General features: G+C 54.0%; 2 protein-coding genes across 2 annotated transcripts; one reads left to right on the top strand and one right to left on the bottom strand.

Annotated features, from left to right (window-relative positions):
- Positions 1 to 10,647: 10,647 nt before the first annotated feature.
- MSMP (microseminoprotein, prostate associated) lies at positions 10,648 to 12,883 on the top strand. The gene is made up of 3 exons (XM_030236844.2): positions 10,648 to 10,916; positions 11,527 to 11,635; positions 12,061 to 12,883. The coding sequence occupies exons 1-3, from the start codon at positions 10,805 to 10,807 to the stop codon at positions 12,248 to 12,250; spliced, it is 411 nt and encodes a 136-aa protein (XP_030092704.2). The 5' UTR covers positions 10,648 to 10,804; the 3' UTR covers positions 12,251 to 12,883.
- A 246-nt stretch (positions 12,884 to 13,129) lies between these two features.
- Positions 13,130 to 24,189, bottom strand: RGP1 (RGP1 homolog, RAB6A GEF complex partner 1). Its single transcript, XM_050987182.1, has 9 exons — positions 23,849 to 24,189; positions 23,134 to 23,273; positions 19,731 to 19,867; positions 19,284 to 19,367; positions 15,615 to 15,764; positions 15,389 to 15,535; positions 14,871 to 14,998; positions 14,454 to 14,631; positions 13,130 to 14,236 (listed from the first exon to the last, which is right to left on the bottom strand). Exons 2-9 carry the CDS (start codon positions 23,247 to 23,249, stop codon positions 14,013 to 14,015), a joined length of 1,164 nt encoding a protein of 387 aa, XP_050843139.1. The 5' UTR covers positions 23,250 to 23,273; positions 23,849 to 24,189; the 3' UTR covers positions 13,130 to 14,012.
- Between the last annotated feature and the right edge of the window lie 107 nt (positions 24,190 to 24,296).

The following is a 24,296-nucleotide window of genomic DNA, read 5'->3' as shown; positions in this document are numbered from 1 at the left end:
GGGCCGCGCTGGCTCCTCCGCCCCGGCCGCCGCCCGCCGCTCCGGCGCCCCCGCCGCGCCCCCGCCCCGCCGACCGCCACCGACCGCCCTCCCCCGGGGGGGCGGTGCCGCCGGTCCCCGCCCGGCCGGACGGGCACGGGGATGGGCGGCACCGCGACGGGGCGGGGGGCGGTGTCCCCGGAGAGGGGGGGCCAGGGGTGGGGCTAGCGGGGAGGGGGGCGCTGGTTGGGGTGGTGGGGGGATGGCGGGACGTTCGGCCTCTCTGGTTTCCAGGCTGGCGGCCCCTGGAAGGCAGGGACTGAGGGAAGGAGGGAGTGCCCGTGTTTTAGGGGGTCCGGGAGGGGAGGTAGGGAGGGGCATCCGGGTTCGGGGTGTCCCCAGTGGGTGGAGGAGCGAGGGAGGTGTGCTTTGGTTCTGGAGAGGTGCAGTGAGGGGGAATCGGAGAAGAGGGCATCGGTTTGGGGCAGGGAACTGGGGTGCTCGGCTCCTGGTGGAGGGGTTGGGGGCGGGCTCGGGGGTCCCATCTGGGGATTAAGGGAGGGAAGTCCCCAGAGCCGGTGGCTCCCAGAGGGCAGTGATTGAAAAGGGGTTACGTGGGATCTAGGGTCCGTGAGGAGAATCGGGGAAGGAGCATTAGGGTTTGGAGCTTCCCCACTGGGTGGGGGCTTGAGAAAGAGGTTTGGGGAGCTGCAGTGAGAGAGCATCCAGGTTCCAGGGTACCCCAATGACTAGGGACTGGAGTGGGGATGTCTCACGCTGGGGGTCTCCAGGGTTTGGGGAAGTCAGTGGGGTGCGGGGGATGTGCATGATGTGGCAAAGGGGTACCCTGGGGAGGGGTGTGAAGATGTGAAGGGATACACGGCTGTGGGGTACAGCCAGCTGGAAGGGGAGAGAATGTCCTGGGTGTGAGTGTCCTCACAAGGGATTTTTGGGAGGTCTTAAATTGTCGGATAAAGGAGGAATCAGGCTCTGAGGAGGGGCTGCCCGGGGTCTGGCTGCCTCCCTTGTAGGGTCTTACAGTTCTGTGGCCGTGTGTGTCTCCGCTGCGGGAAGGGTAGGAGGTTGGAGATGTCCTCGGGGATTTGGGATGCAGGGAGGCACCTGGGGAGTTGGACCCTGAGAACTGGGATGCCCTGGGGAACCAGACGTCCCCGAGACCCAGTGTGTTTGCCCAGCAGTGGAGGGTGCACTGGAACCCGTGCAGCAGGGACCTGGCAGGCAGGAGCCCTGACGGGGCAGAGGGAGCTGAGGGCAGGGGACGGCAGGGGGCTGGATGCCACGGGCATGTCACCGCAGCTGTCACTGCAGCTTTTCGGGCTTCAGCCCCTGTGCTGTGGGACACAGGCCTGTGGGCTGGTGGGTAGGAGGGTGGACGCATACGAGTGGAGCACAGGGGAGCACTCGGGGTGCAGTGAGCCTTGCACAAGCCCCCACGGCGCCGTGGGGCTGGGATGACGAGGGCAGAGGGGGGCTTCCGGTCCTCCCGGGGATTTGGGAAGGACCTAAGGGGATGTCACGGGCTGTTATGGGCTGCCATGGGGGGCCGCCCAGCCAGGGGGACACAGAGGTGCCGTGCCTTTGTTTGCAGGGCGCTTCGGTGGGGCAAGGGGGGCTCGGCGGAGGCAGCATGCCTGCGGTGCATTCCTGGCATTCCCAGCCTGCTGCCTGCTCCCAACGGGCGGGCATGGGGGGTGACAGAGACTGGAGGGGGGTGTTGGGGATGGTGCCAGCCCCTTCCCCACGGCTCAGAGCTGTATGGGGCGGGATGTTTGTGTGTGGGGGCGGGATGTTTGTGTGTGGTAGCACGAGTGAGCACACTGGCTGCACGGTGGCCCCTCAGGTCTTCCCGGTGCCACTGACCCTTCAAGGTCCTGTGTTGTTCAGATGTGTGAGGGATGCTGCGCTGAGCGGCTGTCAGGGTGTCGCTGTCCCCTCTGGGATTTTGGGGCAGGCCACCAGAGCAGAGCAGCACCGCGGGCATGGCACCACAGAGTGGCCCGGCATGGGTGCTTCCACCTCTGGGGTTGCCGGGAATCACAGTCCCTGTCGCTGTCCCTACCATCCACACTGCAGGTGTCGCCATCAACAGAGATGATCGTGGGGTCACAGAGCTCGGCTCCCCCAGCTCGGCACAACCCGAGACGAAGAGATTGCATTGCCGGCTATAAATATCTCGGTCCGGTGTGGTACGGAGCTGGCAGCGGAGCCTGAGCCGAAGGACAGTGAAATCCAACCGACAGCAATTACATTCAGAAATTAGAAGCTGGAAAGATCTGGAAGGGCTTCCCCATGGAGTGTGGGGCTGGACACGGTGGGGTGGTGATGGTCCCACTCGAGAGCACAGTGTCAGCGAAATCACCCCTGCTCACGGGGCACAGATGGCGCCACATCGTGTACCCTGCAGGTGCCCCCAGAGCAGCCCTGTGGCTCCTGTCCTGAGGCACAGGCCGCGGGCAAAGGGGACACGGAGGGGCTGACAACAGCCTGAGTAGGCAAAACCTCCGCAGCGACCTCTCCGGGAGGTGGTCCTGCTCCCGCAGGACCTGCGGCAGGCGGGATGCCGCCAACGATTCTAGTAAAATGCAAGTAGAGGTATGGGGGAGAAAAGCAGACGGAGTGGAGGGGACCAGGGAGAAGCCGGTGGGAATTCGCTTACGGAGCGATGGGGTGCGTGAGATGCCCGTGACGGGGAATGTGGGTGCGGCGGCACTCCGGGTGTGCGCATGTGAGCCACCAGAGGGGGCCCGGCCACCGCCGCGGGGACAGCGCGGGGACAGCGCACCGACACAGCATCGACACCGCACACGGACCGTACACACCCCATACACACACCCCATACACACCCCATACACACCCCATTCTCACACCATACACACACCATACTCACACCATACACACCCCATACACACACCTTTCTCACACCATACACACACCATACTCACACCATACACACCCCATACTTACACCATGCACAACCCCCACACTATACACACATCCCATACACACCCCATACACACACCATACACACACTATACACACCCCATACGCACACCCCCCACACACCCCATACACACCCCATACACACACCATGCACGCCCCATACACACACCGTGCACATCCCATACACACAGACTTACCCTACCTTAGGTTTTTTTCTATCTCCGTTGCCCATTCTTCCCTGTCCTATGGTTTCACACTGAGTTTTACTGGCATCCCACACCTTGGGATGACACTCATCCCTTGCGCTGGGCTGCACCCAGCACCCTGCTCCTGGTGGCCTGCAGTGGTGCATGGCTATCCGTGGTGCTCCATGGTGGCACACAGTGGTGATGCCTCCCCCCTTCTCCAGGCTGCACTGCCATCTGAGAAACGCTCCTTAGGCCTGAGCCTTGAAAAACAGCACCTGGGCTCGGCTCTTCTTCAGCTTATCAGAAATACTCCCTGCTTCCAGGAACTGCCGCTGTCTCATAGAGCTCCTGGGTTTTTCATGAGCAGTGTTGGCAACTGTTTTTCTTCCCTGAACGAAGGTCACTCTTCTCAGATAACCATAGAAAGTGCAGGCTGAAACTGTGGCAAGGATGAAACATTGTTATACCTAAAGCTCACTCTCTTGCCACCTGTAAACAGGGGTCCGAAATGAGACCCCCATGAGCTGCCCTGGACCACAGCAGGTTGTGGCCAGCGCTTCCCTTTGAGTGGGGCCTCCTAGAGCCAGCAAACTCAAGTCTGCTGTACTTGAGGATCACTGAACGATCATGGATTCTGGGCTGATACCCTCACTCCATGAGGCTCAGCCCTTTGCCTGTTGAGGGGATGCAAAGGCATCCAAAGTGAGCATTTCACTGACCTCTGAGGGGAATTTTTCACAGGTACCTAGCATGCACTGTCTTTCTGTCTCTGTGCATGCCCCTATGCATAGGCTGTAGCAAATCTGGGAGAAATGCTGCTCTCTTAGGTGTTTAAATACCTCAGATCTAAGTAACTTGGGCCTGTAAGTAAGGTTAAGTCATAAGTTATAAGCTAAGTTAAAGGCTGCTAAAGTGTTGTTCTTTTGCTAAATTGTTAAGTTTAAGTTACATGGGTTAGATGCTGTTAAGTGTTATTCCTCTGTTAAATTGTTAAGTTACAAGTTAAGTAGTGTTAAGCTTTTAGGGCATATTCTTTTTTATCCTTGCCCTCACTGGCCTTTTGTCACACCACCTAAACACGCACACACATATGCACAAACACAGCCCTAGATGGTTCTTGGTTCACGTCTGTTTTGATTGCCTGGATTTTGTTTGTTGTTCCTTTTTTTCCTCCTCAATGTGCCTTAACTGTCCAGTAAATGAATCTTGCCAACAAACTTTGTTCTGCTGCCACTTAATATCAAATTTGGTTTTCGCTGATACCCTTGCCAGTGATTTCAAACACACATTCCTGACACACATGCTGGTCCTAGGACTGCACCAGACCATGATGGGCACTGAGGGCACAGATATACTTGTCTGCCCTAGGGGGCTCATGCCCCTGAGGTTCCAGTCTTCTTTTCCATGTTCCCCTGGCAAGCATAACCAAGCCCCTGGTCCCCAGAGATGACAATTGTTTTTCCACCTCCTGGCGTGCAGCAGCACAAGGCCATGGGCCTTGCCAAGATCCTTCACCTCCACGCTGAAAGTGGAGCCAGAAACCTGCCAGCCTCAGGAGGTGACTGTAAAGAACGTGGAAGGAACCACAAGTGAGTGCCTGCAGCACCGTCATCACTGCCAGGGACAGGAGGAGCCATGCAGACACTGCTGTGCCAGGGCACAAACAGCACTGGATCACGGCCAGGGCTGGCAGGGATGGCAGCAGCCCCTTTCTTCTGGAAGCTGTGTGGAAAGAGGGCAGGGATGGAGAAGGCACCACCGAGGACTCACAGTTCTACTTGAGTGTGGGTCAGGCTTCTGCTGGGGTCTCTGTTGCCAGTGCTCACATTGCCACCCCATCCCAAATGGGAGGGTAACACCTTCGGAAGGTCAGAGAGGCTTTGACCAGGTGGGCACAAACCACCCAGGAATGGTGCAGATATATGGGGTGACCTTTTCACATATGGGCCTCCTGTGCTGCAGGAAGCTGCTGTCCAGGGAGTCTGAAGGGCTCCTTGTTCGGGCTTGAAGTTTGTGTGCCAGTAATGGAAAAAATAGAGCAAAGGCAAATATTTTAAAGGGAAAATTGTGGATGAATGTGGCAGCTGTGTCACCTCCTGGGTTCAGGACAAGGGTTGTCACTGTGTATCCATGGGGAGAGTCCCTAGAAGCCACACCTCTCTGTGTGCCCCAGACCCATGGTGGGACCCTAGGAGCGTTCTTTCAGGGCACCAGGACAGGAAGTGTCACCCATGAATCCCTTCAAGTGGGTGCTGCCTGTGCCAAGCCAGAGACAGCTCCGACAGTGCTTTCCCTTTCAACTTCTCTGGCACCCCCAGGCTGAGTATGTAGGGTCTCGGTCCCATATCTAGGTAATCTCTTCCACCATGAAGTCACCAGCCATTCATGGCTTTTCCTGTAGAGTGTCCCTAGAGCAGGGTATCACTGCAGCATGGTCCTGTGAGGGGCAGTAAAACAGCCAATGCACTGTGCAGGGGGATCCCTCTTTCGGATACCACAGTGAGGCCAGAGATCTGCAGGGTCGACCTGGACACAGAAAGCCTCAGGGTCTGCTGGGGCTCTCCCCGCCCCTGCATCCCAATGAAGCAATGTTCCCAGGACCAATCTGGGAGTCCCCTGTGGATCCTCATCATGTTCCAGGCCATTTATATGCTGAGGTCAGCGCTGGTGGCATGACACTGCCACAGCAAAGTCTCCTCCAAAATGAGGGGCTTGGACCATTGACCTCCCCAGCAAGTCCCCAGGCCGACAAGTGCCTGGCATTTTTTGGCTGGTGCAGTTTCTGCGTGGCCTAGGAATGATCTCCTAGGGTTATTTCTGACTCACAGGACAGGAAACCTTTCGGGGTTTAAGCCAAGCTGAATAATATGCTCATTTCCTTGTGCCGACTACAAAGCACCTGCTCCAGGGGATTTATGGAGTGCCGGCCTCTCGCAGTTACTGTGTGGCTGCCTGCCCGGATGTTTTTATTTTCCTGGTATGGCCAGCAAATGCCAAGGCCTGTTTTCCTAAACACCCTGTGACCTCCTGGCACGTTTCTTTGAGGGGAGCCCGGCAGAGCCACGGGCTGCAGCGCACCCATGCTGGGATACCCAGGGTGCTGGAAAGCCACGGTGGGTGCCAACACCCTGCCAGGGCTGAGGGTAGAAGGAATGCATGGCCAGCCCACTGATGCCAAAACCTGGCCTGATGCAGAGCAGCCACAGCTATGATAAATGACCTGGGAAAGTCCCCAAGGAATGGAACATGGGCATGAGCAAGGGAGGATAAGACCATGTGAGAGAGGGCAAGAGGGCATGAGAGCCTGAGTGAGCCCCAGCATGGGACTGCCCAGGACACAGAGCCCACTCTATGACTAGGGACCTGCAGACACCATCCCACAGCAGGTCCTGTCCCATGGCAGGGAACCCACACACCCCCTCCAACCAGGGTTGTAGAGCCCCGGGGAAATGCTGTGCCTAGCCTCTAGGGTCAGAACACCTCTTCCTGCAAGGAGGGTCAGGGTGCTGAGGCCAGGAACACCCACAGAAGACACAAGGCATACCAGCATGCCTTGCAGCCCATGCTTCTCCCTCTGCATTGGAGCTTCATCTAGCAGGCAGCCAGTCTGCAGAGTAAGGTGACATCAATTTTTTCTCACATCCTCTCTATTTTGTCCCCTTTTTGGAGCAACAGTCTCATTGCTGGTGGGGCTGTACTCCAGTCTCTGTGAGCTGTCCCATCTGGCTTACCAGCTGTGGGATGAAGGATGCCATGAGCCAGCTGTCATTAGCTGGCTAGCCCTTTGTCTTTCCTTCCCAGCTCCTGACTGCCTATCTCTTCCTCACCCCTCTGCTCACCTCTCCCTGCTCACAGTGAGCCTTCATGAATGGTCATCACTCAGAGCCAGTATCTACCTGCACCTGCCCTGGTGCCCTGGGTACTCTGGTGCTTGAAATATCTTTAAGGTGCTGGGCAAGGAAAGGTGCTCACATCCCAGAGCTGCTTCAAGGTCCACAGCAGAACCAAAGCAGTTTGGTCCAGTGATAAACTGGGGTTGTGGACTTTTGGTTTGTTTTGAGTTTTTTGTTTGTTTTTGTTTTTTGGTTTGGTTTGGTTTGGGTTTTTCGGGTTTTTTTCTTTTTGTTCAGAGAGAAAATAAAATAGCTTTGGGGACCAGGAGCCAAGCTCCCCAGTGCCTAAAACAGCAATCACAGCACTTCCTCAGATTTATGGTGTTTGCTTTCACAATGCCAGCCGGGATCCTGTTTGCTTCCTGCTCTGCAGCTGCAGCTCCAGCTGAAGGCTCAGGAGATTCAGGTTTTATAACCCTCCTGGATTCTGCTGATGGCAACTTGTCCAGCATCAATTATTACCCCCTGAGCCTCCTGTGGTGCTGGGGTGGGCTGTTGTCACCTCATCCCAGCACCACTGGCGTGGATGCTCCTCCTTCCCCATCCATGGGGTCCCATCCCTGGCACTGGGCATTCTGCTGCTCTGCAAAGTGATTGCTGGGAGAGGAGGCCAGCAAAGCTGTGTCCCTGGTGGGGTGCAGCACCCAGCTTTTTTCAGACACAGCTACAATCTGAGACTCAGGCCAGGCAGGAGAGCTGGGTCCTGCTGGGAGGATGCTGAGACCTTCTGCGGGATCCTGGGATACTCAAAGGTGGTGACTGCTCCTCACTGGAACACACAGGGGACAAGCACTGATCCCTTCTGTTGGGCTCTGCCTGGTAAATCAAAGTGACTGAACTTCTAAAGAGGTACTTATTCCAGCCCCTTTATCCTTTCTGTGGTTCTTCCCTGGGTCTCAGTTGTTCCCCAAGTGAGACCAAAAGCAGCTGCTTTCTTTTAGTCTCTGCAGCAAAGCCTCCTCCAGGCTGGCATGGCATGGTGTCAGCTCCTCCTGCCACAGTACCCCTCAAGAGCCCAGGCAGAAGCTCTGAAACACCAGGTCCAATTGCAATTATTGCTTTCCAAATTATGAGCTCCCTCCTGTACAACCTGGACCAAAATGTTCTGGATCACCCATGGCGTTGTGTGTGCTGGGGACAACTGGGTGCCCAGGAATGCAGAAGCTGGGGAAGGGAAGTGGCCAGGAGGAAAAGCAGGATCAATAGGCTATGGGGGACCCCCAGCCCCTTTCTTTATGCACAGCCACAGTGTGGATGGTGCTCCACTGCCCTGGTCCCTCTGCAGTGTGCCAAGACAAGCCCTGACACTTCTCTATTTCTCTGCATTTTCTCCCAGCAATGTACTTTGATGAAAAATCCAATGGCCATGAATGGACTCATAGCTTTAGCCCTCTATTTAATGAACCATAATGGCTACAGAAATCCTGAGAATGTCTCTCCATGTTCCTGATGGAGAAGGGGCAATGCCTTCCCCACAGCCAAGAGATGCTGTAGCCCCAGGTTTTGAGCACTCTTCTGGAAGCCTGTCCAAATCCTGTGGCCCTCTGAGTGAAACCCACCTATTCTTTTATTTAACATTTGCTGTTCTTGCTGATGAAACAATGATGGATTATTTCATTGCAGTTACTAGCGTGCCAGACTTCTTTTTCCAAACACACAATAGGAATATTAATTAACTGGTCTGAAGAGGAACAGTTTTATCCTCCTTATATAGTAACAACTCTACACCAAAGGGCAAATTCCATTTGTCACTGATAACACTCCACCATCCCAGCTCATGGATCAGCGGCCAGCAGGGTGTGCCCAGCATTTCTCTGATTTGATATCAGCCTTTCCTAACAGATCCCACACTCGTGGCCATCTAGCCACCACACCGAGGGACACAGCATCATCCATGGCACTACAACAGGGCTGGGGTAATTCTCTAAGGGGGACCAAGTGATGCAAAGCCAGGGCTTCTCCCTCAGCAGTGAGAGCACAAGCTGCAGGAGATGGATGCACCGGGATGGCAAAGGGGCCCAGAGCACCAAAGGGAAGGGACTATGCCTTCAAATCTGAAGGTGGTGAATCCAAAGCGGATAAAGCGGATAAAAGGAAGCATTTTTCTTTCTCACTCTGTGCTTAATTAGACTGCTACAGGAAAATGCTTGGTCCAAAATTTAGCCGGATTCAATGAGGGATTGGGCACTTATAGGGATAAGAAAAATATCCAGCTATAATAGTGAATGCCAATACAAATTCTGGAAGGGATATTAGGCCTCACGCGTCAAGGTGTAAATTTATCCCAAACTCTCAGGAACAGGCAGCTTAATGCAGGGGCAGATGACCCACATATGCCACTGCTGCTGATGCTGCCTCACTGCCAGCACAGCCCTGTGCTGGCTGAGCCCCTGGCTGGACCATCCCCAGAGCCCTGTTTCCTGCTGCTGGCAGCACCTCTGACAAGGGCTGCAAATTTCTTTTGGCAAATCAGGCTTTTGCTTGTAGCTCTCTGGGGCCATGTGGCTCCCAGGACTCTGACCTCCTCCCTCTTGCACTTCAGCTTACTTTGTCAGTTGATAACTGCCTTATCACTTCTACACAGAGGCATTCCCTCTGTGTTAAGGTCTGTGAGGTCCACAGGCACAACCCTGGGTGATGTGGCACCTTCCCACAGGTCCTTGCTTCCAGCCAAGTCCTTTGCCTACCTCTCAGGTTACCTGTTGCCCAAAAGCACTTTTGCCTCCTACTTTTATCCCTCCTGTTTCCTGCTTCTCATGGGGCCAGTCTGCAGCCACTGGAAGAGGATGTTCTGCCCCAGTACCTTGTGGCTGTTCCAGGTACACAAGCACAGTCCTCTTTCATGGGCAGTGCTCAGGTGAGCCCTGGTTCATTCTTTCCTGTTCTACATCAGTTGTAGTTGCTGTATAGTCTGCTCTAGTCATAGCACCAAATAGGTCAGAGCTCAGCAAGTGTTTGGACAACACTCTCAGGCACCTGCTGGGATTCTTGGGGTGTCCTGCACAGGGACAGGAGTTGGACATGGTGATCCTGATGGGCACCTTCAGACTTAGCATATTCTATGACTCTGTGATTCTATGATTCTATGATTTTGTTATCATGTGATTTCAAACCTGCTCTCCCTGTCCAAAGGCCATGCACGGCTATGAACCTGGCACTGCTGCAGCTCAGGCTGGGGTGAAGGTGCCATGATGTGGTACACAGGAGTGGGTGCAAGCACCTCCATCTCCATATGAGGATGGTGGCTTTTGCATCCCACACTGTTACCAGAATGCTTGTGCTGCTCTGGTCACTGTGAGATGGGATTCTCCCAAAACTTTGGCTTGCTGTGAAGGAGCAGTGACGGCTCAGCATGACCAGAGGGGAGCCTGGAGCTCTCCTGGTCAGGAGCCAGGGTCTCCTGTGCTTGCTGCTTACGAGCTCACCACACTGCAGAGGGCAACGCTGCTGGGGACCTTTGGATCTCCCCTAGCTGTGGAGCCTTGCACCCACAGGGGCTTCCAACTGGAGAAATTTCTGGAGGGCATGAATCAGCTTTTCACAGCTTGTTAAAAATCTTGATCCTACCTCTTGTTTTCATGCCTTTCAAATCAGGAAATGAGTTTTACAACTTTTCCAGTGGGGCACAGCTGGTGGCCAGGGTCGTAAAGCTGAACTTTATAAATATCTCTCATTGGGATCAGGGGAAGAGCATTAAAAAGGCAGAGAGGGAGAAAGAGAAAGAGAAGGCAAAGGAGCAAAGGCAATAGAGAAGCAAAGCGAACAAGTCCAGCTCAACCATCTATGGCCATGCAAGCACAGAAGATGATGTGTGCTTGGGGCAGGCTTTGCCTGCTTCTTTCCCTCCTCCTTCAGCTGCCGGGCTCCCAGGCCAAATGCTACTTCCAGGCTAAAGGTAAGTGGGGAGGTGAGATGGGAAGAGGCTGATGAGAAGAGGCGGCCTCAGCTTTCCCAGCATGGCAGGGCTCTTCCCTATGCCTGAGAAGTATGGAAGGGACTGTGCTCAGCTCAGGATCATGGGCCAGTGGTGAGTGGAAGGAGCACTCTATAAACCACAGAACAGCTCCCCAGGGCTCTGGCTGAGAAACAGCATTCTGGGCCAGGAAGGCTCCTGGCAGGTCCCTGGCTGGGGTTTAGTGTGCAGGACTAGCAGCAAAGGGAGGAGGGCAGCTCATCATTCCTCTCTTGTCTCCTCCCAGGGCTGCAGAAATGCCCAGACCCTAAGGGGCACTGGACTTGTCCTCTCCAGGGAAGCAAGAGCCACTTCCTTCTTGCTCTAGACCCATGGGGTAGTGGTGAGAGCCACAAGGCAGGGCCAGGAGAGGATGAGAGATGACAGGGCATTCTATATGTGCAGGATAGACCACCATATATCTTCCATAGCACAAGGTGGGTGAGAGGTCATCATGATACTTCTGCCCCTGTTCAGGGCACAGGTGTGTCAAGGAGGCTTCCACTTGCCCTCAGCACAGGCCCATGTGTTCTCATCACCGTTTCCTTTGCAGCTCCCTGTGAGTATGAAGGGAAACAGTTCTCCCTTGGGGAATCGTGGCTGAGCACCAACTGCCTGCTCTGCACCTGCCTGCACCCCATTGGCGTGGGCTGCTGTGAGACGTGAGTGAGGGGCCGGGCTGGGGTGGGCTGTCACCTCCCACCACAGCACCCTGCCTCTGCAGCAGCGGGTGTCTGGTGGGAGGTGACAGCCGCAGCTGCAAATGCAGCTGATATTAGAGCCTTGGGAGGGCTGTGGAGCACCAGGTCCTGGTGAACAAGAGGAAGAGATGGGCAGGACCCTACAAGGGCTTTGAGGGTGGTGGGGTGAGTTGGGGCGGTTGGAAAGGGTGTTTTGTCACAGCGAGATGCCCAGACAGTGGGGTGAGGTGGGGCAGCTGTAAAGGGTGTTTTTGCACAGCAAGATGCCCAGATAGTCCAAGAGCCATGTCCCAGCCTGCCTGAGCTGGTCTGGAAGCCACCCAGTGCAGGCAGCAGCCGCCCGGCACTAATCAGGAGTACTTACAGCACCGTGCCCTTTCCCACAGCACGCAGCACCCGATCGACTTCCCTGACTGGTGCGAGGCCCGCTACGACTCACAGACCTGCCAGATCTCGGTAGTGCAGAAGGCCAACCCCAGCCTGCCGTGCGTGAAGAGCGTGGAGCACGAGTGGGGCTCGGCCAGCACCCCTGAGCCGCTGGTGAACAAGGTGCTGGGTGCGGGGCTTAGCAGATAGAGAGAATCTCGACAGCGCCCGCGCCCCTCGGCGCCGCCCTCCCCTCTCCAGAGCACACCGCCCGCATGCTCCAGACCTGCCCCACCCACCCTATAGAGGCATCACCGCCGGCACCTCCGAAGGAAACCACTATCCACACACCATGGTACCAAGCTTTGCTTCTGCCTTCAGCTTCCTGAACCAGGGCGTCCTCCCTGTGAGGTGCTCTGCACACCGTGGAAATGCAGATTCTACAGCATCTCCTCCAGGTGGGCAGAAAACCTTCAGTGACCAAAAAAAAAAAGGCTACAGGACTAAACAGCCTGCTCCACGGCAGTCCTGCATTCCAATATCCAGCCCCAAGCAAAGCAGCTCCCTACTCCCTCCCAGACCTGTATTCCTCTGCACAGCACCCGTGGGCAGCTCACTGGGGTCACCACGGCACCTCGTGCAGGATCCCCACTCCCTATCCAGCCCCTTCTCTGCTCCTGGAGTGCAAGGGGCACAACCCACCTCTGGAACCACTAATGCCCCTACTCCAAAAGCTCCTGGGGTCCCCGGCACTGTAGGCCAGCCTTGGGCAACACTGCAAGAGAGCCAGCTCAGGGTAGGTGGCAGAACAGGATGTGCCCGGGGAGCGCCCCATCCCCACTGGCAAGGGAGCAGGGTGGGGAGGGCTCAGGAGAAGCAGAAGCAATCCAACTGCCAGGGTGGAGGCAGCCACCCTGGCAGCTGCCCCAACTGGTGCCATGCCTGTGTTTTGCAGAGCCTTGTGTAGATGTTTCTGTTCTTGCAATAAAGATATTGAACAAAAAGGTCTCCAGCCTGTGATTGCTGTGGAAGGTGGGATGTGTCCAGCAACGGGAACAATGTAGGAATAAGGTTCTTGGGAAAGCCGAGTTTTGCACATTCAGATGTTTATTACATTTCCACGCAAAGAGGAAAGCTCATTGGGAAGTTCAGTAAAACTGGGGAGCTGGCTGTTGAGCAGGGAGATCTCCATGCCAGCTCTTGGATGCACAGCATGCACTCCCTACAGCACCCCAAGGATCCAAAGACCAGCAGGATGCTGGAGCTCACACCAGGAGCCCAGGCAGACAACTGCCCAGGGGCTCAGCGCTGCTCCGTTTTGAATCATCATGATCATACTGACACACCACAGGCCTGCATCCTGCTCACCAGCACATGCCAGCAGCACAGGGCTCGCCTGCCACAACCTGCTTCCTGCAGGTGGGGGTGGCTGGAGCACTGGACTCCATGTGTAGGACAACTCTCCAAGAAGTAAGACACATGCCAGGGCAGGAGAGCAGGGTCTCACCCAGCCCACGTGGCCACTGTGCTTCACCTGGATGCCAGACCTCTGCTTGTAGGGTCTCTGTAAGGGCACAGCCTTCACCCAAGGGTGGTATGAAGCTTCACTGGAAGAGCTCCCCTCTCCCCTCCCTGGGCTGGGCCTTTCCTTCTTGGAAGCCCCGTACGAGATAAAGGCACATCAGCGTCTCCCTTGGAAGGCAGATTTCTTTTTGCTGAGTGCTGGAACTTGCACCTTCACCCAGGCACGAAGGGTCCAGCTTCAGCTGGGGGCTGCAGCACAGGACCCTGCATCAAGCAGTGCAGGCTCACTGTTTTTCCAACCATGGACAGGATAGACATGCCTGGTGCCCAGATGGACCCAAGGGGACACTGGGATGCATGCACCACAGCACACTGACGACAGTCCTGCCTGCCATTCCCATTGGTGGCACATACTTGCAGCTCTGCAAGAAAACAACTTCTCCCTATGTCAGATGGTGATGGAGTTAGTGCTGGAGAACTGAGATACATAGGAAGCCAGGATGGGGTTGGTGGGAAGAACTTTGATGGGCAAGTCCCAGCTGAAGGTGTCCACTTCCATCTGCTCCACCCCAGTCCAGGTGACAGCCTCCGATTGGCTCCCACGAACCAAGCAAGTCCCCGCCGACTCGCCAGAAGTCACAAACTCAAAGTGCAACCTCCACTTCAGGGACACTGTGGGCGAGATGGTAGTCAGTACATAACATCCACAAGTGCCATGGACAGCAGCTGTCTCAGCACAGTCTGTCCTGGCAAGGGGACAGCAAATGACCCTACTCACACAGGCCAGCTCCCTCACAAGCGACACAGCTCTACTGAGCAAGGGCAGGGGACATCACAGTCCTCCTGCAGAGACAAGAAGGGGTGGATCCCTTCCCTGGTGGGTACTAACCGATGTTGGTGGTGAATCCTGGGGTTGAGCTGAGTGGGATGGGCAGGCTGAAGCTGCTCTGTGCTGTGTGCAGGCAGGACTCCTGATGGCGGGCATGCACGGTGAAGGAGACAGGCTGCCCCCGCCGCCGCTGGAACTCCTCCTGGATGCTCTCCTCTGTCTGCAGGCTCACTGAGAACTGCGGGGCAATTGGCAGGGTGCTTGTTCTCACAACCTCATACATACCACATGCAAAGCCTTGGGGGGTCCTTTTCCCAAATGAGCTCAGGACTTGACCATTGTCCGCCTCAGACCCCAAGAAGACCCCAGCTGGGTCCCACTAGAAACCCTCACAGCCCAGTGCCACCCCAATCCCTTCTCCACATCCCTCACCCTAAACCCCTGCCTCTCCCCAGTAACCCCAGACACAGCAATGACCTGCAGACATGGAATATCTCCTTCTGAGAAGTTGAAGGTTCCAATGACATCCTCTCCAATCTTATACACAGTCTTAAAGATGCAGAATGTCCCCACCTTACCACGAGTGTTGCTGATGTTATACAGGTCTGTGGAGCAAGAAGAGGGAAAAGGGTTGTGGCAGCACAAGGCTCTGCTCTGTGCAGTGCTCTGGGTTAATGACATGACCTCATGTCTCCTCTTTGGGTGTGAAAGACAGTCCCTAGAGTGGTATTCCCTCTGGGAAATTTCTGCAGTGAGCCAGGGCAAACCCTACACTGGCTGCCATGTGCCATGGGCAGAGGATCTCGGTCTGAGGTAGGAACAGAGTGAGACTGGCAAGGAGGCCCTGATCCAAGCAGGCCCTGATAGAGCTGTTACACAGCCATAGTTGGAACTTCACTTTGCCAGTGAGAAATATTTTGCAGCTGGCCCTGAGATGTTCTCCATGACCAGCTTCTTAGGAAGGACAGCAGGTTTGAGCAGAGAATATGACCTACGCAGGCTGCGTCGGGAGGTGGCCACCATGAGCAGTTCTGTTGCTAGGTCTGCCAGGCGAGAGTCTTTCTTCAAGCCCTCCTCCTCCTCCAGGAAGGGGTTTGAGGGTGCAACAGCCTCATCCTGTGGGAACTGGTAATCCTTGAGCCCTGGGAAGGAGGTGAGAGCCTCAGCAGGGCAGGGTGCAGCCCAGCCTGCCTGTGCAGGGAGGGCAGCGCGTGGCCTTACCGTGCAGCACGAGGACACGGAAGGGCACGCGCAGCAGCTTGATCGGGGAGTTGACGCGCTGGCAGCCAATGGTCAGCTTGTACACGTACTTCACGGACTGCCCCCGGAAAGAGGGGGGACCATCGACAGGCAGTGTCTCACAGTATGAATCTGCAATGAGGGCAGAAAATTTGCTTTCAAAAGCCAGAAGGAAGATCCTGCAGCTGTTGTGTGCAGGCTCCTTGCACCAAGTGTTAAGACCAGCAGTGCTGAGCTAGGGACAGAGACTGGTGCTTTCTACTGTCTCGTCTTTCCTCCAGCAGCCAAGCAGAACCCAGCTCCCCTGCATCAGGCACACTGCTCCCCACGTCACATGCACCATCATCCAGATACTGCTTCCAGCACATACAACCACACACACGAACTTTGTCTCCAAAGAATGTGAAAGATGTAAAATCCAGGAATACAACCACGAGAGCTAAACTTACTCATCACGAGTTCAACCTAAATTTGCCTCTGTGCACTCCTTTGCCCAGCCCTCTCACAGCACAGCCTCCTCCAGGCCCTGTTCCAAGCAGGTATCGATCAGTATTTCATGCCTCTTTTGCTTTTCACAAACCCTCAAACTCAGCAACAAGTAAGTTTCCTCTTGTGTTTTCCTTTGAAGGATTGCAGCTAAATGATCAACAAACAATTCCCAAGACCTTCACATCAACCTGTGGTTTGTCTCCCTTAACAAGCTAATGACTTAGATCACAAAGTCTGACTCTGAGGGCTCTGAGGTACTGGGGCCTGGCTTTCACTGCATTCAGGCCTCCTAGAGCCCCTTGGCCACCAGACAAACCCCAATGCCTCTTGACACAGTGTGAACACTTCTGCAGCTTTCCCAAACCACATGCTGTATAACAAGAAAGACACAAACAGTGAACTGTGGAAAGTCTCCACCTCTGGCTTGCCCACCGTAATGCAGATACGCCCTGCCAGAGGAAGGGCAGCATCCTGCTCTGAAACCACAGATCCTTCCCCATGTCTGGCACACACTAAATATTGAGGCTTAGATTAGAAGTTAGGGTTACATTTTAAATATAACTTCTGGATTTCAAATAACAGGACTGGAAGGAAGAAAAAAGCCTGTGCTAGTGTGTAGTGGCGACAGGATGTCATACCTTAAAACACAAGCTGCTCTTTCTGGACAAGGGTGCAGATAAAGCAGAGAACTACCCTGACAGGGACGAAAATCAGATATTTCCAAGAAAAGAAGCAGACTTCTGTAACTTCCGTACCAGACTCAACAAGAGGGCTCACAAAGACCTTCCCATCCATGAGGATAATCTGAGCAGAGACCACCACAGTCAGAGAAGGATGGACAGTTTGCTATCTGGCTCAGGAATGCCAAGACTCAGGAAGTCCCAGCTTCCGTACGTATCCCAGAAGGAAGCACATTCCTTGTGCTACAAATACCTTTCTTACCCACCTGTTGTGCCCCCTGGCTGGCCTTCTGGCCTGTGTCCAGGCTGCTTCCATTTTCTCCCCTCTCTGTGATCTACCAAATTTTTAAAGGTATTACAAAACCACAATGGAGGCAAAACAGCCACAGAAATTATTTTAGGACTTGAGAAAAAGCTTTGTGGTGACAAATTTAAAGAGTTCAGCCTGGGCTACGTGTTAAAGGGCTGGGATATGAGTCAACTTCAACATATAGGCACCATAACAAGAGTAAGGTATTGGGGAATAAGTTGGTCAGCAAATGAAAACAAGTCCTTTTATCAAGAGACAGTCTGACACAACCTCAGCTCTGGCTGCAGTTTAATAACATGGTATATTGCTGAAGCAGAATTAAGATTTCTTAGGTTTTCTGGTTTGGTTTTTTTTCCCCTTCCCAAACTGCGTAGCAAAACTCAAAACTTCTGAAAAACAGGAAATGAAGAATTAAGATACACACCCACACAGCCTTAACTCTCCCTCCACGGAGCTGGCAGGAGACCCCAGGAATGGTCTGCAAGTGTGCCAGCTGCAGTCTCACGTGACAGCAGCACCACCACAGGCTGATGGCACCGGTGTGAACAGCCTGGCAGGAACGAGACCAGGGCTGTGATACAGCCAAGGATTTCAGTGCTAAAAAAGCAGCGCCACATGCAGCCACATCACACGTGATGTGATGAAACAGACAGGTGAATCACACAGCAAAGGGAAAAGGCTGGGCTGTACAGCCAAGGAACTCCAAAGAATAGAAGAGTTTGTGTCTTTCCAGAGCAACTGCATCCAAGCACCAGGCAGATGCAGGCTGCTTGTGCCAGTGCCACCCAGAGGCAGAGAGGACACACACATCACGACGTCATTGGAAAGGGTAGACAATCCCTAGCTCAGCTGGGGGTTGAACAGCTTCTGCCTGTTAAGCCAGTGCAGTCAATCCCTCAATCCATCCCAGCCACCTGGAACTTCAGCTGTCGTCACTGATCTGTTATCCCAGAAACTGCCCAACCTGCCAAAAGTGTGCCAGGAAAAGGGACTTCCCCTCTGCTCCCAGGGAATGGATGCTCCAGCCCCAAACCTGCAAGCAGCAAGGAACACATGAGAATTCAGGTGAGCCTCAGGCCACTAAGGTTTCTGCCTCCTACTCCCTCTTGCTGGCATGGCACCTCCTTTCCCCAACATGCTGCTGTACGGTAATAAGTGAATAACTAAATGTCTTCATACAACAGGCTCTGCAGTTTAGGGGCACAGCCCCAAGACAGTACTGCCCCACCCCACTAACCACCAAGGCAAGCCAGCCTGGTTTCACCAGGTCCACCTTTCCCTCCAGTCAGGCCCCTCCAAAGCCAGAAAGGCAGGAGACACCAGCTCCAAACCAGCATGTCACAACCCCACGGCTGCTTGGTCGCACTTGCAGCTTCACCTCCAGCTCTACAGAGCTCAGTGATCCAGCAGAGCCTGCCCCAGCATAGATACTGTCTCTCCTCTCCCTGTGCTCTGTAGTGAAAGGTTTCCATCAACCACACCCAGCAGACCCCTGGGACAACAACAAAGGTCTCCATGCACAGCATGAGAGGCCTAACATCACTACTGCTAATCACAGGCCACTGGAATGCAAAGGAGATCTGACATGACCTGAACAGGCTGGGTCACACAGCCACCAACCAAGAGAGAACAGCGCATACTTAGCTGCTTCCACAGGTATCTACTCAAACATGGAGAGCTTTGAGCAGAGAAGATGAGGAGTGCTCACTTTCACAGCAGGAAAATTAGAACATCTAGAAGACTGTTATTTCCAGGACAGACACAATCTGAAGAGGAAGCACAAACCTTTGGAAGACACAGGACACCAGCCTAAATTCCAAGAATACAGCAGTGTGACTGAAGAAATAAAGGCAAGGAAATGCAGGTGTGTGTAGCCATTCCTCCTGCTGCAACTAGGTATTTCAAAAGTTTTATGCCTTGCAGCTACACAGTGGACCTGCAGCAAAGGACTCAGGCCAGGGGCAAAACGGAAGGACACACTGCAGTACAGCCCTAGCACAGCAGAGAACAGACTGGATGATGCAGCAGCTCCTTGGCTCCAACCAAAGCACCCCACCTTTTATGAGCACCAGGATCTCACACTTGCAGCACTCAGATCTGCAAAGCCAGTTTTGAAAGCAGAGCTCCCCAGAGACGAGCTCTGTGAGTAGGGGAAGAGAAGACAGGACTCACAGGACTTGGACTCCCCAGGATCCAGTCGCAAGTCACAGAAGAGGATCTTTGGTGGGGTGGACAGGATACACTGACCCCGCTCTCCTGGAAGAGAATAAGAAACACATGAACGCTCCACAGCCTCAGGCTGTGTCCACGTCAGTCAAGCTCTATCCCCATGGGAAGGAACAGGGAGAAGAGAGCCAGAGAGGAAGCATCTCTTGCCCTCTCATATTATGAGACATTGCCATTGCAGCTGGACAAACAACTGTCATGTTTCAGTCTAAGATACTGTCACTGTGATTTCAGTATTAACAAGGTCCCACAACATCTATCAGCAGGAAAGCAGCACAAACTTCGCACTCTTGATGCACTTTGCATCAAGACACACACATTACGGTCTGCTTGACCCCTGCTCATTGTGCTCTCACTGTCCCTACCCAGGTAACAGGCAGGAGAGGCACTCACCTCTGTTGGGGACAAAGACAGTCTCATTCTCTGCCTGCACATCATGCTTGCTGCCATCAGAGGGAGGGAGTGCCACCCGGTTCTCGCTGGCGTGAAACTGGCAGTGGATCTGGGCGCTGGCCCATGCCAGCATCTCACTGAAAGCAAAGAGCAACACTCACATCTCTGCTTTAAACCACAATTACAGCAGGCAGGAACTGGGAGAAGAGCAAGTCTGTCTGCTCAGCTCCATGCAGGACTGCTTGTCTGGAAGGAAGAAGGTGTTGCTTCACTGTCACTGAAGCTACTCTCACAGTCCCCTTCCAAACAAGCCTTGGGAGTAAGCTCAAGCTGGGATGCTGACTCAAAGCCACTTCCACCCCAGCTGCTGACAACAGCTTCACCCAAAGCCTGGCTCTGCAGCCCAATGGCTCTTTTTAAGCAGCAAAAATTGCAATCTGAGCCACAACACCAACAGCACAGTACTGACATGGCACAAGAAAACATATTTGCCCCAAGAAACTTGCTGTACACTCATGGCAGAGGACAACAGGCAGCAGAGGTCAGCAGCCCCTGTCCTCTTCTATGACAAGAGACAAGGTGGCTTGTGCAAAACCTCACAGGGATCTTACAGCCAACATGCTGAGATCAACTGTTCCAAGATCCAGTTCAAAGACTTACTCATTTGTTCATCTTTAACACCATCCTCAGATTAGAACTGGCCACTCAATGCACTCTAGGGAGGACACCTCAAGCTGCTGCATGTGGGCCTGGCAGAGGACTCTCAGCCATGAGGAGTTAAATCCCAAGCCAGAGGTGACACACAGATCTGCACTCTGGTAACAACACAGCCATTAGGGAAGTGGGCAAACTCTAAAGCAACAAATTCCTGCAACCTGGGCTCAGCTGCCCCTGCCCACAGCACAGAGATGCCCCAAGCTCAACACTGCTCAGGGCAGGTAGGCACAGACAGGCTCCCTCTGGTCCCACAGCACTACCCCCAACAAGAACATCAGCTGCTGTTTGTGCCAAACCAAAGAAGGATGCTTCTGGGTCTTTCATTAGGACCTACTTACTCCTCCTTACGCAAGGACTTTGCTGATGGCAACAGGGGAGACAAACATGTCATTTTGACCCCTCTCTGTACAGCCCCAGGAATTAATGTAGGGCCACGCATCCAGCACAAAAAAAAAGTCTTCTGTTTTGGACTTTGCTGTGACGTCAGCCATTCCACAGGGCACTAGTGACACCTTTCAGTTTCCAAATCACTCCTCTATTTCTTTTTCAATAGTGGTCTCTATAGTTTAGCCAGTGATTAGTTCCTCTGGTGTCTTCTAACATCACAATCTGATTAGTAAGCACCAACAACAGAGCTCTAGGCAGCACAGGGATTTTTTGTGACACACGAGTGTCCCTCCATGTGACGCATCAGAGCAGTTAAAGGTCTAGATGAACTAGGGAAAAAGGTGTGCTGTATTAGTGTCAGCTGACTAATGATGTGCTATTTGATCTTTATATGTGCTGGCTGCACTTACCCAAACACACCTCAGTTACTATACCTAGTTGCTTTGAGCCCTATAGCTGTGGTTCTGCATTTTCAAAAGTACCAGCATGGCTTTTTCCTCAGGGCTGTCCTAAGTTTTTTTCTTGTAAGGTATCTGCTGTTTGGAAGCAGAGAACTGCTCTTGCTTGAGGCAATGTTTGCTAATTTTATATAAGCTTAGAGTGATTACAATACCTTCAAACAGCAAATGTTGAGTATTTTTTCTTTCTTTTTCAGTATAGCTTTACAACATGCCACTGGATTGTTTTCATTTTTTCCAGCCAGATGTCCCAACAAAATTTGCATGTCCCTTCCTGCCAGCAGAGCTGGCTTGCTCAGCTAGTGCTTGTTCAGCAGTGGAGGATCCTGCACTGGTGCTGAGGTCACTTCCTTCCAGGCTCACCTTCCCCCACAACGCCTGTAGCCTACACGGAACATGCTCCATGCAGCCTCTGGGTAGAAGAGATTTGTTTCTTGTACTCCACCATCAAATTAATTTCCTGCCTTTCTTTCAATTCAGTCCCTGTTCTCAATATGTGGCCTTGCTGCTGTCCCTCCAGCTGTCAGCCCCAAAACCTCCCAGGCTCTGACAGGTCTCTCTGCCTGCTGCAGTCACAGTGCTTACATCTGGCTCCTGCCTTTACGCAACCCACAGCTTCATTTTCCAAACCACCAATCTATTTGCTGCTGCCACTCGTTTGACTTAGCCAGGTTTCATCCGATTGATCACCTGAGGCATTTTTCTATTATTTTAAGAACTTTTCTTTTTCAAGAGGCAGTCTTCTACAGATCACAACAAATCTGAAGTTCTAAATTAAGCTCTCGTGAATGCACTGAAACCCCCCTCCCCAAAACATGCCACCTGCTACCCTTGCAGTTCTACATTTCAGAAGCAGACAAAACACAGGATATCTTGTCGTCACAGAGGACCAAACTCTGGGAAGCTGGATACTTATGCCATAGCTGACTTTGAAACCTGATCTCAGCAGCCAAGAGGGAAGAAGAAGAAAAGAAGGAAATTTAAGGAAGGCAACAAATACAGAAGCCCTCTGCTGCTGAGACTGCAGGCACTGTGAGTGGGCCCACCAAAACAATCACATGTGAACATCATACTGGTGATGAAAGCATGCTGAACCTGACAGGGCTGGAAACAGACACTTCCCAGGAAGGACTCAAGATGAGAAAGCACTCTCCACTCCCTAAAGAATCAGACAAGGCTGCACACTCAGCGGACATGAAGGCTTTGGGTGATTACTTGTGACATAGAGTCACCCCCTGTGAGCCAATACGGGAAGCTCCCATCTTCTCACGTTTCCTCAGCACTGAGAAGGGGAGATGCAGCACTCAAAGGCTGGGCCACAGAAAATGTGGCTGCAGAAGGTGCCCCTTTCAGACCTGACCCTTTGTCTGCCACCTCTGGAGGCAGGTTCACACTGATCTGTCCAGCACTGCTGGGTACAAGAGAGCTCCTTCCACAAATGCAGGAAATAATGACACAGCCTGGATGTTGCTCTGTGGGACTGTCACCCTGGTGTGACCAGATAGCCCACTTTGACAGCCAGTTTGGCTTCATTTTCAGCCAGTCACTGTCACTGAGGGCTCACCTGAGCAACAGAGAATCTCTAACTGCATACCTCCTTCCTTGTCTACTTCTTGGGGGCACAAACCCAGCATAATTACCTCAGCTTCACCCCCAAAACTGAGACATGATGCAAGGCTTCCTTAAGGGAGTGTCTTGAGTAGGGAAGTCACAAGGGGCTGAGCTGGCACCAATGCCCTACAATGCAGCCATGACTACTACCCCAGAGAGGGGAGAGAGGGGGCTGTTCCCTCTGGAGGGACCAAGGCAGCTCCAACATTTGGAGGCACAGGTTTCCGTACCTGCTGGCAGAGGTGGATGAGGCCGATAATGGGTTGGTGAAGGTGATCACACACTCCAGCACCTCCCCTGCCAGGAACACGGGCCCACGGCCCAGCTTGGCTACCACTTCAATCATGGCTTGGACAATTCTGCTGCACACCTGCCAAAAAAAGCCAACATTGGGCATGTTATCACAGAATCATAGATTCAAGAAATTACCAAATGGTTTGGGGTGGAAGAGCTCTTAAAGACCATCTTGTTCCAGCTCCCCTGCCATGGGCATGGACACCTCCCACCAGAACAGATTGCTCAGGACCCCATCCTGCCTGGCACTGAACATTTTCAGAGATAAAGCAACCACAATTTCTCTGGGCAACCTGTGCCAGTGCCTCACCACCCTCACAGTAAAGAATTTCTTCTTAATATTTAATCTAAACGTAATCTCTGCAGTTTAAAGCCATTCCCCCTTGTGCTATCACGGAAACACGGAGAGAGGGCTGGGCCATGTAACTGAAGGGGAGTGGGGACACACATACACACACACAGGAGGTGTGGGGGGAAACACGCACACCTCCGTTTTTACAAACGCATATATCTTTCTCTCAGGTCCACACAAGCAAGGAAGTGGGGTCGGACACATCGCGACGGTGAGGACAGCCCTGACACCCCAGCCCTTCGGTAGCGAACATAAACATGCACACGGATAGCTCAGGATCAGGGACACAGGGTCGCAACCTTTCCGCAGCTCCCGCCTCGGGCCCACTCACCACCCGCACAGGCCGCGCTCGCCGTCCGGCACCACAGCAGGCCCGGCTCCCCAACACCGCTCGGCGGGGATCGGCAGGGCTCGGGCCTAGTTCGGCAGGGCTCGGGCCTAGTTCGGCAGGGCTCGGGCCCAGTTCGGGACTGCTCGGGCCTAGTTCGGCAGGGCTCGGGCCCAGTTCGGGACTGCTCGGGCAACGCTCGGGAACGCTCGGCAAGACTCGGGCAGAACTCGGGCACCCTCGGTCGACTCCCGGGCAGCTCCCGGGCAGCGCTCGGCAACTCTAGCACGCCCCTCAGCAGCGCTCGCTCAGTGCTCGGCTACTCTCGGAATCTACTCGGCGGCGCTCGGCCGCGCTCGGCCGCGCTCGGCCGGGCAGTCCCGGGGACCGGCGGCGGGGCGGGTCCGTGCTTCCGCCGT

This window comes from Serinus canaria, chromosome Z (genome assembly GCF_022539315.1).
Source record: "Serinus canaria isolate serCan28SL12 chromosome Z, serCan2020, whole genome shotgun sequence".
Lineage (NCBI taxonomy): Eukaryota > Metazoa > Chordata > Aves > Passeriformes > Fringillidae > Serinus > Serinus canaria.
Note: the sequence above shows the minus strand (reverse complement) of the source record. Positions and strands in the feature narration are given on the sequence as shown.